At 35.8% G+C, this 14,780-nt stretch overlaps 1 protein-coding gene across 1 annotated transcript in view; it reads left to right on the top strand.

The window, feature by feature from the left end:
* LOC114321457 (subtilisin-like serine-protease S) overlaps positions 1–14,780 on the top strand; it is a 95,644-nt gene that overhangs the window by 27,193 nt on the left and 53,671 nt on the right. Inside the window, exons 11-14 of the mRNA XM_082905110.1 lie at positions 675–914; positions 1,016–1,130; positions 3,439–3,643; positions 4,087–4,559. Coding sequence (XP_082761236.1) covers positions 675–914; positions 1,016–1,130; positions 3,439–3,643; positions 4,087–4,559 — 1,033 coding nt within the window. The remainder of the gene's footprint in view (positions 1–674; positions 915–1,015; positions 1,131–3,438; positions 3,644–4,086; positions 4,560–14,780) is intronic.

Here is a 14,780-nt window from a genome sequence, read left to right as displayed (position 1 = left end):
TAAAAAAATTTAACTACTTTTTTAATGGGGTATATCCAAAATTATAAAAATTTTGAGGGGCTTTCTTGTCAAAATAACCAAAAGTTAAAAAATATAAGCTGGAATAGTACTCTCAAGATAACTTAGAAATAACTACTTTTTTCTTCTTTTTTTTTCTCTCTCTATCTCTAAAATAAACTGAATATATAAGTTGAATGCAATAAGTGTATGAAGGGAAATTATTCAATATTCTCGAAATATCACATGTCTATATTCTTTAATCAATTATTATTTAATACGACCCCTCATGTTTTCCTATAACTAATATAATACGCCACCTATCCACCTTCTTCACCAATCACAATATTATAGAATACATATGTATATAATCTGAGATTACTGAATAATTACCCGTATATCAAATACCTTCCACAAACTTTCTTAAAGCTATAATCCACATAAAGAAATGTTAGAGACCCCAAATTTTAGATCACAGTGACGTGATAAGGAAGTTGGGCCATGTGCTTGAGTGTGTGACAAATCGAAAATTGATACCCATTATGCCATATCAGTGTAGATCAAATTGAGGGAGCATTTTTTAAGGTCTCAAACATTTTCAATCCAAATAATCCGACTCCAAAACTTTGCCACACACCCTCTATTATCTGTGTTCTAAAATCTTTCCTCCTCTGTAGCTTCTGCAAGAACAATACCTTAGATCCTACCTTAATCAAGGGGAAGATTGTCGTGTGCGGGCTGGAGTCATTCACTGATGATCGAAGTGCAAAAGCCGTTGTCATAAGACAAGGCGGCGGTGTTGGGATGATACTTATCGATCCACTCGTCAAACATGTCAGCTTTCAGTACGTAATCCCAGCCACTGCAATTGGTCAAGAAGAGGCACAACAACTTCAAGCTTATATGACCACAGAAAAGTAAGTACAAATAGAACAATTGATCTGACAACAAAATTGTTCACAACTATACAAAAGAACAACAGTATTCTTATTTATTTTGAAAATACTCGTTATTACAGGAACCCAATTGCTACCATTAAGCTGACATCTACAGTATTGTTCACCAAACCTGCACCACAGATGGCTGTGTTCTCCTCAATGGGACCAAACATAATCACTCCTGACATTATCAAAGTATGTTTTCCTAAAACATAAAAATGGGCTCAACAAAAATTTTAAGCTTCAACCTCAATACGTGCATAAATCTTAGTTGCACGAAGCGGGAGCGGCAGCAGGGGCGGGAGCGGAGGCAGGAGCAGGGAAGCATGAGCCGATAGAAGTTTCTTAGGTTGGGAGCACCTCGGGGAGCGGTAATATATATATATATATATATATATATTTTAATATTTATTTTTAAAATATGTTTATCATATAAAGGTGAGTTAAAAAGTTATTGTTAAATATATTTATTATTTTAACTTGGTATTATTTTTATTGATAATATTTTTAATTTATTTATATAATTATTTTTATTTTTAATTGATGTATATTATAAATAAAAAATATAACAAATAAAGAATAATAAAATATGTTAAAGTAAATAAAAGTTAAAAATTGGATATTTAATGACATGGGTAAGCCCATAAAGATTATAGTCCACCATTTAGGGCCCAATACATAATTCAAATACTAAAGCCTAGTATGGCTGAAGCCCCACGTAGCAACAAAAACCAATGACATCAAGACACATGGCAAGAGAAAGGCAAGCCACATAAGCAGACAAAGATCTGCAAAGTTATTGCCGCTGCACATCGCCATTAATGAAACCCCTTACAGTATTTATTGCGATAACCCCTCTCCGTCAGGACAGAACGGCTTCACCATGAACAAGGTAAGCTAGAGCATAGACTTTCAGCCAAGGTGGCAAGTCGGAATAGACAACGAAATGATTACCAGAGGATATAAGCAAACGTCGAAGACGGGAAGAAGGTTAATCTTTCTATCTCTAATCCAGCTCTACATTCTACTTCTCTCTCTAACTTGCTCGTCGGAGGGTTCGCTGGGGGACTCCCCGTTCCCCGTTGAACTCTTGTGCAGGTCTTCTAGTGGGCTTGGTCATTCGGACACAAGCTTGAGGAGCGTGGATCAGACCGACCCGTTCCACCTGGTTCAAACGGAAGCATCATTTATTTTATAGATTTGATTTGATATTTTTTATTATATTTGATTTAATTAGATTTATTCTTATATAACAAATTATATTATTTATTGAGAGGGTAATTTTTGTGAAAATTAGGCCGAGCTGAGAGATGGTCATTATGGCCCACAATACGAAGGGCTGAGTAAAAAGGCCGCAAAATTACTCCGGCCCAAGAGAGGTACAAAATCACTCCGGCCCGAAGGAAATGTAAAGTTACTCCGGCCCGGAAGCGACTTGGAGTTTGGCCGGTCTCAGAGTTAGTCCGATCATGGCGTATTGTGGTTAGAACGGTCAGAACCTTGCTACTCTGTAGCTCGGTCTGAACACACCATGGGTAGTACATGAGAGAACCGAGATAAGGAGGAGTAAAGGAAGAACCGAACTAAGTATAGTTCGGCCTACTCTGCGGCTCAGCATAGCCAAGATTAATTCGGTCATGTTGGAGTTCGGCCATGGTAATAATCATCTCACTTGGTTTAAACAGTGAAGGGGGTGTTGGAGAATAAGGATTATCCTTCAGGAGGTTGAATCCTAGGAGGACTCTGCATGGAGGAGTAGAAGTCCTACTAGGATTGTGTCACACGAAACCTATAAAAGCTCACAAACATCACCTTTGGAGAGATAACACACAATTTTGCTTTCTGAATACACAGAGCTTTGTCTATTTGTCAAGCTTGCTGACTTAGGCATCGGAGAGGTTTCCGGCACACACCCGCCGCCCGCCGGCTAGCTCACGTTTGTGTTTTCAAGTGATAAAGTGACGACGTACGGAGGAGAGTGGACTTGGTCAACAGGATTATACAAGAAGGTTTATTTCTTTCCCGTACATTTATTATATTTATTATATGTTAAAAATGGGAGGGGGGAGACAGAACAGAACATAAATCGACGAGAGAGAGAGAGAGAGAGAGAGAGAGAGAGAGAGAAGAAGAAGAAGAAGAAGCAGATCGAAAAAGGCGAGAGCGATCGCGAGGCGAGAGCAGATCGAAGGTCCAGGCGATGTCGAAGGAGAAGACGACAGCGAGTTCAGGTTTTTCTCTCTCTCTCTCTCTCCCTTACGATCCTATCTTGGACTGGATCCCGTTTCTCTCTCCACAGAAAGGTGATTCTTACACGTTTCTTTCTAGGAAGCACGGAATCGCAATTCTTACTCAGAATCGCCACCTGGTTGCACGATTCCTGCAACTAAGGCATAAATAGAGAAAGCAATTTCTATTTTCTTTTACGTGATGAATTAACTAAATTGAAGATTGGACTCCATATATAGTTGTTCTATCAAACAATTACTAATTCCTATTGCAGCCTGATATTACAGCACCTGGATTGAATATTTTGGCTGCATGGTCTCCTGTATCAACTACAACCACTGGTTGGCGAAATGTAGACTTTAATATAATCTCTGGTACTTCCATGTCTTGTCCACATGTTTCTGCAGTGGCTGCCATCATAAAATCTGTTCACCCTTCTTGGAGCCCTGCAGCAATCAAATCTGCAATAATGACGACAGGTAAGTCGTTTCTTTGAGCAATATTTTAGATTTAATCGAGGGTAAATTACATTTTAACCCTTGTAATTTTACTCAAATTTTATTTTAGTCTTTATTGTTTCACATTGAATAATTTGGTGCCTACGCTTTAAATTTAGATTTTAATTTGATCCTTCCGTTCAAATTGGTGGTTGAAATTAACAATTTTTTAACACTCTTTAGTCTCCTAAAGTACACATGTAGAAAAAAAGTTAACGGAAATTTGGATGGAATGACCAAATTGAAACTAAAGTTAAAGTGTGGGGATCAAATTGTTCAAATTGAAATAATAGGGACCAAAGTGAAATATGGGTCAAATGACGGGCGAAAAATGAAACTTTGCTCAAACTAGAAGGGATCAATGGTGTAATTTACCCCCTTTTTTTGTCTAATTGTTTCCAACACTCATGAATTTCTACTTACAGCTACAATTTTAGACAACACTGGAAAGCTCATTGAAAGAGACCTACAGGGTGGAACCCCGACCACGCCTTTTGATTATGGATCTGGACAGATAAATCCAGTAGCAGCAGTAGATCCTGGACTGATTTATGATTTTGATTCCAACGACATCATTGATTTCCTCTGCAGTACTGGTTCAACCCCTTCACAAATGGTAAACCTCACAGGCGTGGTAGTTTCTTGCAAGAATCCGCCAGCACCCTCCTACGATTTTAACTACCCTTCAATTGGGGTCTCCAACCTGAGCGGAAGTTTATCAGTGCACCGTACAGTTACCTATTATGGTAAAGGCTCGACAGTCTATTATTCACAAGTAGACTACCCAAGTGGTGTAAAAGTTAAAGTAACACCGAATAAGCTCGAGTTCTCACAGGCTGAGGAGAAGATGAGTTTTAGTATAGATATGACACCTTACAAGAGCAGTAATGGAAGCTTTGTGTTCGGGGCTTTGACATGGAGCAATGGTGTCCATCGGGTTAGGAGTCCAATTGCCATTAACGTGCTTTCTGTGTAGGATTGCAACCCCCAGCAGTGAGAGACATTATTGATCAATAAAATGGAAGTTTAGTGTCATCTCGTAGTTTACCCTATAAGCAAATTTGTTATCATGCCTAGTTTTACAAGTGATAATGATTACATCATATTTTTTTTTTTTTTTTTATCAGCAAAGAAAAATTTCATTAACAGCATGAAATTAAGAGTACAGGAAGATGAAGTGCATCGAGAGAGATTCGGAAAGTATAAACTACCCCTACTACTGCTACTCGCACTCAAACAACCAACCCCTCAACCTCACAAATTTTTTTTTTTTAAAAGAAAAAAACCAAAAAAAACAAACTAAAAACAGAGACTAATAAAGGTTAAGCAGAACTTAACACCAAACACCACCAACCCCCAACCGACACACCCATGAAACAAAACTTCTACTCCGATCTAAACTCCACACACCCACTGCATAAGCTCCACTGGTAACAACCCAAACACTGAAAAAGGATCCTCCTGATGCAGAACACCCACTCCACACACCCATTACACCCTGTTTTACATCTAAGTATTTCCATCTTTTAAAAATCTCTCCTTATCCTTAAGCTCCATCTCAATAATCTTATCAACCACACCATCTTCTCTCCTTACATCATATGTAAGTCATTTTAACAAACAATTTCCAAACCTTTCTAGTAGTTGATCAATACTTTTCATATGATGAACCACCTTTTGGACCCTCAATGAAGTCCTTTTAGAGCAAAGTATAGACTACAAAATGTAACCAACAATCATTTGTAGCCAGGTAATGGATTTTTCCACCAAATTGCTGAAAAAATCATTTTGCTTGTGACTTGCATGTTTGTGGTTAAGAGTGGCAGCCTCATTATCAACAGCGTGGATGTGAAAACTACCATGATAGAATATTTACAAATTTTAGGGACCAGGATGAAATACTTTACGGTTTATTTGGATGGACGTAGATTTCAAATCAAAATATTTGACCTTAATCATTCAAGGACAATAACTTAAATTTAAATATGATAGATTACCTATGAATTTCATGATTGAGTTAGACAGCTTTATCACGACGAGTTTGAAATAACTACATAAAGTAGTGATTTGAAATCATGCTAAGGATTCTCTTTCTACCTACAAAGATCTTATTAAAATGTATATCTTCTATCTTAACTTGTCTTCATCCACTGTTTTTCTATCTATTTAATCTCAAATCCCTTGATTTGAAATCCACATCTATAGAAAAATGACCCTTTTATAGTATTATAGAACACTTGCTTGGTAATATTGCATCTAGAGCCGCATCATAGTTGCCTTCAATTAAACCCAAGGAAAAATGCAGGTGACATAAAGTAAAAATATGGAGCCCATAGTGGCTCCTTCATTAAAATTTACTAAGGGAGCAACAACCATCTAGAACTCTACATAATTAGAGTTTAAACGAGCTGAATCGAGCCAATCTTACTGAGCTTGCGCTCGGCTCGGCTCGATAAGATTTTTTTAATATTATTTATATATATATATATATAATATTTTTATTATATAATTTAAATAAAGATAAACGAACCCAGCTTATTCGAGTACGAGTTCGGCTTGTTTAAACATTTGATGTGTGGAATGAGAAAAACATAATGTAACTAAATTAATAAGTGTGTGAACTTAGAAATGATGTGCACAAAGTGTAAATGATGTGTGGAAATATAATTATCCCTATGTTTTGCCTTTTGTGTTATTTTGATCCCTACACTTTTAATTAGCTCAATTTTGACTCTTATTTTAGATTTTATGTCAATTTGATCCAACTAGTAATGACGTTATTGTTTTTTATGAAAAATTAAAACTAAATTAGTTGAAGTTAACTTATTGAGTTTAATAAGTTTATAATTTTCCATTGAAAATCATAACATATGTCACTTATATGTATATTTTTCATTAAAAATGCTAACAATGTAAACAATTAGATTAAATTGAGACAAAATCATAAATTTAAGGTTAAAATCAAGTCAATTGAAATTATAAGAACAAAAATGATGCAGAGACCAAAATATGGAGACTATCAGCGTAATTTGCCTCAAAATTTAATGATCCAAAAAAAAAAATTAAAATGTATTTTGGATTCATTGTCAACGTGCATCAATTCGCCAGTTAAACCAACTCACCCAATCGAGGGGAGAGGAAGTAAAACACATAGATAAAATGTGATTATGATGGAAGTGATGAAGTTAGATGTGTCTTCATATCACAATAAAATTAAAGGATCAAGAATTAACAGATATTTACCGACAAACTGGTCATAAACTATCAAGAGTTTCATTTCATATCACAAGCTCCGAGTAACAAGTATGAACATACATGTGCATGTAGATCACAAAACAGAGATAAACACAATTAAAACAATTAACCAAATTGAAAATTTCTGCTAACGAACTTGAATAATGTGACATACATTTAAATTAAATAAAAAATTGTCACAACCCGAACTCGTCTCTAGAGGTTTGAATCATAACCGGCCAATAATCATGAGTTTACCTACTCAGAAAGAATTCAAATCATATTTAATTATATAGGCCAGAAGCAGAAGTAGATATATAAAATTTGTCCAATGAGTTTGTGCATAAACGGCATGAACAAAAACATTTTATACATTAATAACTCACACCCATATATATATATATATATATATAATATCTAACATGTTCAAGATCATTCATATGTCATTATCATATAAAAATCAGAACTTCTATACAAACATGATTAAACATGACCAACAAAAGAAAATAAAAGATCAAAAACAAAAGCCTCATTCGTGAGGCGTTCCATGGCTAACTTTGCAAAAACTCGGTAATCCTTCACAAGTTCACTAATGCTAAACATCTCCCTGCTCGCCTATATACATATAAATATGGAGTGAGCGAAACCCTAGTAAATATCATTGGAGTAAAGAGGTTATATGAATGAGTTCTAATGGTTAAGTAACTCATCATATAATTCCATATCATAACGGAACGACCTCAAATCCAATACATGACAGAACGACCTTGGGTTCAACATATACAGAGATACAGAACAGAGCAGATCATACTTGTCCAAACGACCTCGGGTAGAACGACCTCAAGTCCAATCAATTACAGTTGTATAATGACCATTGGGTCAACACATAACAAATATTCAGACTTATTAGATATACAGAAAATCAGATAATCGAAATGACCTTATGCCAATCTTATTAGATATACAGAACGACCTTTGGTCCATTTCAATTGTACAAAATGACCTTAGGTCCATCATATGCTTTCATGCTTGTCAATCGCATTTACAAATCTTTTACAAATCAGACAGATAGAAAGCTCATTCATAACACAAAATCATAAATTCGGATAAACTTACCACATTGGTATCATTTAGAAAAAAAAATACATGAAAATATCTTTACTAAGATATTATTCACAGTGATTTAGTTATTGACTCATCCTCGTGAATGATTCTACACGATTCATAAACGTACACACATTGAATCATATTGTTTAAATGAGTCGTTCTCTAACTTATTCAATTCTCTTAGGCTTCATTCTAACTCTTTAATTCATTTAGGATGTTCAATTCATGCCTAAGAATGCTCAGAAATGAATGAGAACAGAATTATGAACAAAATATGACTTTTCAAAATATGCTGAAATAAGACACTTTGCTCGAGTGCAACATTAATCGCTTAACCAGACCACATGATCTGCAAAAGTACTGGATAGTTCGAATCTAAGCTTAATGGTAGTTCAAGCCAAGGTGCAAAATAAAAGGCGGTCACTCAAGCGGTATATTGATCGCTCAAGCCAACTGTAAATGTCTACAAAAATACTAGATACATAAGATGTGTGCTCGAGCGACAGCTTGTTTGCTCAAGCGATGTAGTCGAATTCTGAGTTTTCTAGAACACAATTTGAACTTCAAAACATACATTTCCAAATCATAAACTTGCATGGCTTTGTCAAAACCTTAAAAACACTTAGAAACTCTTCCAAGAATATGGATGAATATGGATATAAAACCAATTTACAAATTTAAGACCCAAAACTTCATAAATTCAAACTCAAACTCTCATACATGTATCAATTAACTTCAAATTCTTTTCCGAAACTTCAAAACATGGAAATTAGCTTCAAATTCTTATGAATCAAGAGTGCATGTACAATACAACCTCTAATTTCACATAGATGACATGAATCATGCTAAAAAAGGATGAAATCTAACAAAACCAAGCATACATGTGTGAACTAGCTCCAAATTCATTATTGTTAGCTCATTTCTTGTATTTAATCATATAGTTTCTTGAATTCAAATATTAAATGACTTAAACTCATGAATTAGGGTTCAAAAGCTTACGTAAGGTCTTCAATTAAACTTGAATTAGCCAGAATCTTGAGCTTCACTTCACAATTCACAAGCCTCCTAGCAATTTCTCCAAGTTCTAGCTCTTCTCTCTCTAATTGACTTCAGTCTCTCCCTCAAGATAGTAGTTCCAACAGATTTTGAGCTCAAATATGAGTTAATTACATAGTTTCTTACTCGGCCTGGTCTATAGTTGATTATTCGGCCTTCGTCCCTCCGGGATGGAGCCGTATAATTCACAATTTGATTTATTTCCTCAAGTTATTCGACCTCCGTACGTAATAGATTTATTCAACCCCCACATTTTTTACTACTAAATTTTGTTTAGTTGGAAAAAAAACTTAACTTTCAACAACTAAATGTCTTTCGGTCACCAAAATCTTAACATTCAATGATTAAAATTATTTTAGTCGTCATTTTTAGTGGCCAAATGTGTCTTTTCTTGCAGTGAGTCTGTGTTATCTGTTGTTCACCTTGTGAAATTAATAAATAGATTTATGAAGAAAACAAAATTAAATATTTACTAAGAACACATGCTAATAATTACAACTAAATTTCAACCGAAAAATACAAAACAATAAAATGGTAAAGAAACCAAACCGAAGCCTGCACGATAGCAGTTTCCTGAAAACAGATTTCGCCGCCTCACGGGTCGAGTGCTTGAGGAATCCCGGCATCTGTCTCCCAGGATACGACGATCAAAAACCAACTACGGCAGAAGCACTCTCTGTCTAACTTAGCGAACAAAACAGTGGCAGTACTCTCTCACTATAGAAATTTCTAGCAAACTGACTGAAAAATGGAAGAAACAATTTCTGTGTTGGAGACTTGAAAGGAGGGTCTCAATTTATACATATATAGGGGAGAGAGGAGAAGCCTCCAGCCTTTATGGTTGGTCAGTAATGCACCATTAACCTCTGCAATAAAAGCAGGAGTTACAAACCCCATTAATGTACTATTAAACTCTGCAATAGAGGCAGGAGTTACAAACCCCATTAACTCTTTCATGAAGCTAACTTCATGGGGCAATTTCTCATTCAATTTTCAATGATTTTGGCTATACTATTTGTGGTATAAAGATCTCATTGCAAAGTATCTAGACCCACTTGGACCCAACACAATAGATGGTTGGAACCCATTTTAATATTTAATTAAAGTCACCAAAAAACTATTTTTTCCAACAATCTCTCACATGAATAAAAATTGACCGAATCACTCAACAAACAGACACCGTTCAACAATAAAGACTCGGAGAGAGAATACAACGAACTAACCCCGACATCAGAGAAGGTAGCTTTTGGCTTTGAACCTCTCCCAGTGAAAACCTATCGAGTTTACTGGCTGATCAGTGAATATGATGTAAACTGAGACAATAAATCTCACACTGGAATTACTCCTACTACCATTCTATTCTCACTAGTGTGCCCTATGTGGCCCTGGGCACTAGCCTAGTTCAGCGAATGGCTTCAAAAAATCTTGGCCTACCCAATTCTTCTAGAAGCGGCCCCACTTCACACTCACATAGGTGACTCTACTTGAGTATCCTGCTATACTCAGCTCAACAGCTTAACACACTAGAGTCATTAAAAGTTCAACTTAACCTCTACACTTGCAGGTATGACTAATATAAAGAATGGCTGGAGGTTTAACCTCCTCAGTGACATACCACCGTTACACGCAATTAGGTTGTCCCATTGAACCTAGATCTTGGGATCTCCAGTCAACTAGGTTGGGTTTCCATTCCGGTAACTTCCAAAGGCCTCAACCCTATTCCTCTTGACGACGTTTCGACTAACACTCGATTTAACCCTTTGGTTAGCAGATCTGTAATGTTGTCCTTAGACTTTACAAAGTCTAAAGAGACAACTCCATTCGAGAGTAGTCGTCATATGGAATTATATCTACGACGGATATGTCTAGACTTTCCATTACACATATTACTCTATGCCCTACCAATTATAGATTGACTATCACAATGAATACAAATAGCAGATACAGGTTTAGACCAACGTGGAATATCTTCAAAGAAATGGCACAGCCATTCAGCTTCTTCTGTTGCTTTATCCAAAGCAATAAACTCTGATTCTTTTGTTGATCTAGATATACACATTTGTTTGGAAGATTTCCAGGACACGGCTACCCCACCAAGAGTGAACACATATCGACTAGTGGACTTTGAGTCCTTTATATCTGATATCCAATTTGCATCACTATAGCCTTCAAGCACCGCTGGATATCGAGTATAATGCAGCCCATAATCCCGAGTGTAGCGTAAATACCTTAACACCCGCACAATGCCCTTCCAATGAGTAGCATTTGGATTACTCGTGTATCTACTAAGCCTGCTAATAGAGTAGGCTATATCCGGCCTTGTACATCTCATCAAATACATCAAACTGCTAATGACCCAAGAATATTCTAGCTAAGAGACACTCTCACCAATATTCTTGGTCAAGTGTAGACTCACGTCTACCGGTGTCTTAGACACACTTGTATTTGATTTACTAAGTTTCTCAAGTATTTTCTCAACTTAGTGAGACAAAGAAAGTACAATTCCACTAGATGTTCTGGTAATCTTAATACCTAGAATAACATCTGCAAGGCCCATATCTTTCGTGTCAAACTTAGAGTTTAACAATCTCTTGATAGTTTTAATCATCTCATCATTACTACTAACAATGAGTAAGTCATCAACGTATAGACACAAAATGACATAACCACTGTCAGTGTCTTTAACATATACGTATTTGTCACACTCATTGATTCTAAATCTATTTGACAACATAGCATTGTCAAACTTCTCATGTCCTGGAGCTGAAAACCCCTCGGGTTGCTCTATGTAGATTTCTTCATTCAAATCTCCATTTAAGAAAAATGCCTTTACGTCCATCTGATGTATCTCTAGACCACGTAGCGTTGCTATCGCAATCACCATGCGAATGGATGTAATCCTTGTCACAGGTGAATATGTATCAAACAAATCCAAGCGTTCTCTCTGCTTCTATCCTTTGATAATTAGCCTAGATTTATACTTATCAATTGACCCATCAGCTTTCATCTTTCTTTTAAAGATCCACTTACTCCCCAAGGCCTTACTGCCTAGGGGTAGATCAACCAACTCCCAAGTATGATTCTGCAAGATGGAGTCAATCTCACTCTTAATTGCTTCTTTTCACAAAGGACTTTCAGGTGAAGTCACAGCTTCATGGAAAGTTCGAGGTTCTCCCTCTAACATATAAGTCAAAAAATCTGGACCAAAGGACTTTGCAGTCCTTAGCTCATCTACATCTTCAACTTGATCATCAACTTGATCACGCAAGTGATCATTTGTTTGATTAGCTATGTAATCATTGTCACATTCAACCTCTTACATGGAACTTGAAATACATTTTCAAAGAAAGATGCATTTCTTGATTCCATGATAGTATTCTTGTGTATATTTGAAATAGCAGACTGAACCACAAGAAATCAATATGCACTGCTATACTGTGCATAACCGTTGAATACAAAGTCAACGGATTTTTAGGCTTATCCTAACCCTCTTGGGTTTAGGTATTCCCGCCTTTTGCATGACACCCCCACATTTGTAGAATTTATACAAAGGCTTTTGGCCTTTTTTCCGAAAATTCATATAGGGTCTTTAAACAATTCCTTGTGTCACAATGATTATGAAACTCTCAAAATCATATCACAGTAAATACATTCCCAGAATGTCATCAACCGAATTAGGCACCCAAATATATTTGGTCCAACCTATCACTCTGAAGCCAATAGTCTTACTATTAGGAAACACAAATCCAATGTTCAATAGTCTACTATATGGAACTTCATAACATGGTTAGTAGTCTTATCACTAGGAATCACTAATTTCTCAGCATGTGGCTAGTAGACTTTCTACTACTAGGAATCACAATGTCTTAACCTGTGATCAGTAGTCACTTTACTACTAGGAATCACAACGTCCTGACATAGGATCAATAGACTCTTTTATTACTCGGAATCAACATGTCTTGACATATGATCAGTAGCCTCTCTACTACTAGGAACCATCATGCCTTGACATGTGATCAGTAATCTGTTCACTACTAGGAACCACAATCTCATAACTGTGCAACCAGTGGTCTAACACCTCCTAGGAACCACCAGTTTTCTATCTCTGTGATCAATTATCTTAGACTCACTAGGAGCCACCAATTTAAGAATATATTTGGAATTTAAAAATTTAAAAATATATTCACCCACCCTAATGGGTTGTCTCATCTTTTCTTTCAAGCAAAGTCACATAGCAATCATATATGCTATAATTGACACAAGGATAACATACTAATTGCCTCTGATTAATTCAGAAATGTTATCATGTAATCTTATGATTTCCTTTAATCATACTTGATCTCTCTAGATCTTCTTTTAAGAATCTCGTAAGGCTTAATGTTGTCAGGTCGAACAACATTTATGTTGTCACCTCTTGAAGCCATGTCTAAAAAATCACAACAGAATTTCACTTCTGTGATTCCAGAAATTAAACTCAACCCTTAGAAAATCCCTCAGATGGAAATTTAATTCAAAACTAGTCTCACCATTTAACCTAGAATCGAACATGGTCAGGAATGTTTCCAGGAAGACTGGAGGGATCACATCGGTCCCACTTAAAACCCAGTTAACCTTTTGACAAAACATTCAAGAGCATGTTGACTCCTAGTCCATAGGAAACAATTTTAAAATTAAGATTTCCAGGGGATAAACCAAGTTATAGGTTATAACAAACTAATTCCCAAGCAAATAAAATTTGCTACCATAATTACACCACTCATAAAAGTTAACCGGTTTTCCTGGAACTGAGCCCATGAAAGTTAACCGGTACTCCCAGAACTGAGCCCATGATTTCTGAATAAAAATCAGAGATATTTTAACTAATGCTAAAATTTGGTTTCCTTTCTCAAAAACCAAACCACTTTGGACATAATCAAATTATAACCAAAGACTTTCTCCAAACATGGTTTTCCAACACTTTGGGAATAAAATGATTAAACCAAAGACTTCCTCAAACTCCAAAAGGTTGAAACTAAATCCGTCTTAGTTGTCATTTCTGAACAAATAAGAACTACTCTTTAGCCAAGATTAAACACTTTGGTTACAAGCAATTTAAAAATTGCTACAACCAAATACATGCATATAAAATGCTTCTAATAATATAAGCAAATAAAACTTGCTACTTCAAATTAGTAAACAAACCAACTAAATCTCTGAAGCCCTCTTAGCTGTTGCTCTCTAGCAAACTCAAACCTTAAGACACTTTAGCTGAAGCCCTCTGGCAAACTGTAGCCCTCCGTCTAATGCATTCTTTGCAAACTTCAAATGTTCTCATGCTCTCTAGTAGAAAATGAAGCCCTCTTGCTAAAATGAAGGCTACTAGCTTTGCTCAACTCATGCCCTCTAGCAAAAAATTTCTTCAAATATAAAGGAAAAATAAACCAATCCAATTGAGGATTATAAGTAGTCCATACAATTCCTTTCTACGCTTAGGTATGCCTACAAAGAGAGTTAGTAGCAAACAACAACATAATATAAAGCAACTAATCTAAAGCAATTGTACATACAATCAGATATTATTTAACCTTCTAGCAAATCATAGAATAGTAAAATAACTAAGGAATTAAGATACTATACAAGCTACAAAACCTTATAACTTCTACATAAATTACAAAACTTTAATTCATCCAATTAAATCACACACTATTCATGGAAATAAATACACAAGTTACAAACCTTAAAA

Source organism: Camellia sinensis, chromosome 14 (genome assembly GCF_055761805.1).
Source record: "Camellia sinensis isolate YWXY chromosome 14, ASM5576180v1, whole genome shotgun sequence".
NCBI lineage: Eukaryota > Viridiplantae > Streptophyta > Magnoliopsida > Ericales > Theaceae > Camellia > Camellia sinensis.
The sequence above is the reverse complement of the archived record's forward strand: the minus strand, read 5'-3'. Positions and strand labels throughout refer to the sequence as shown.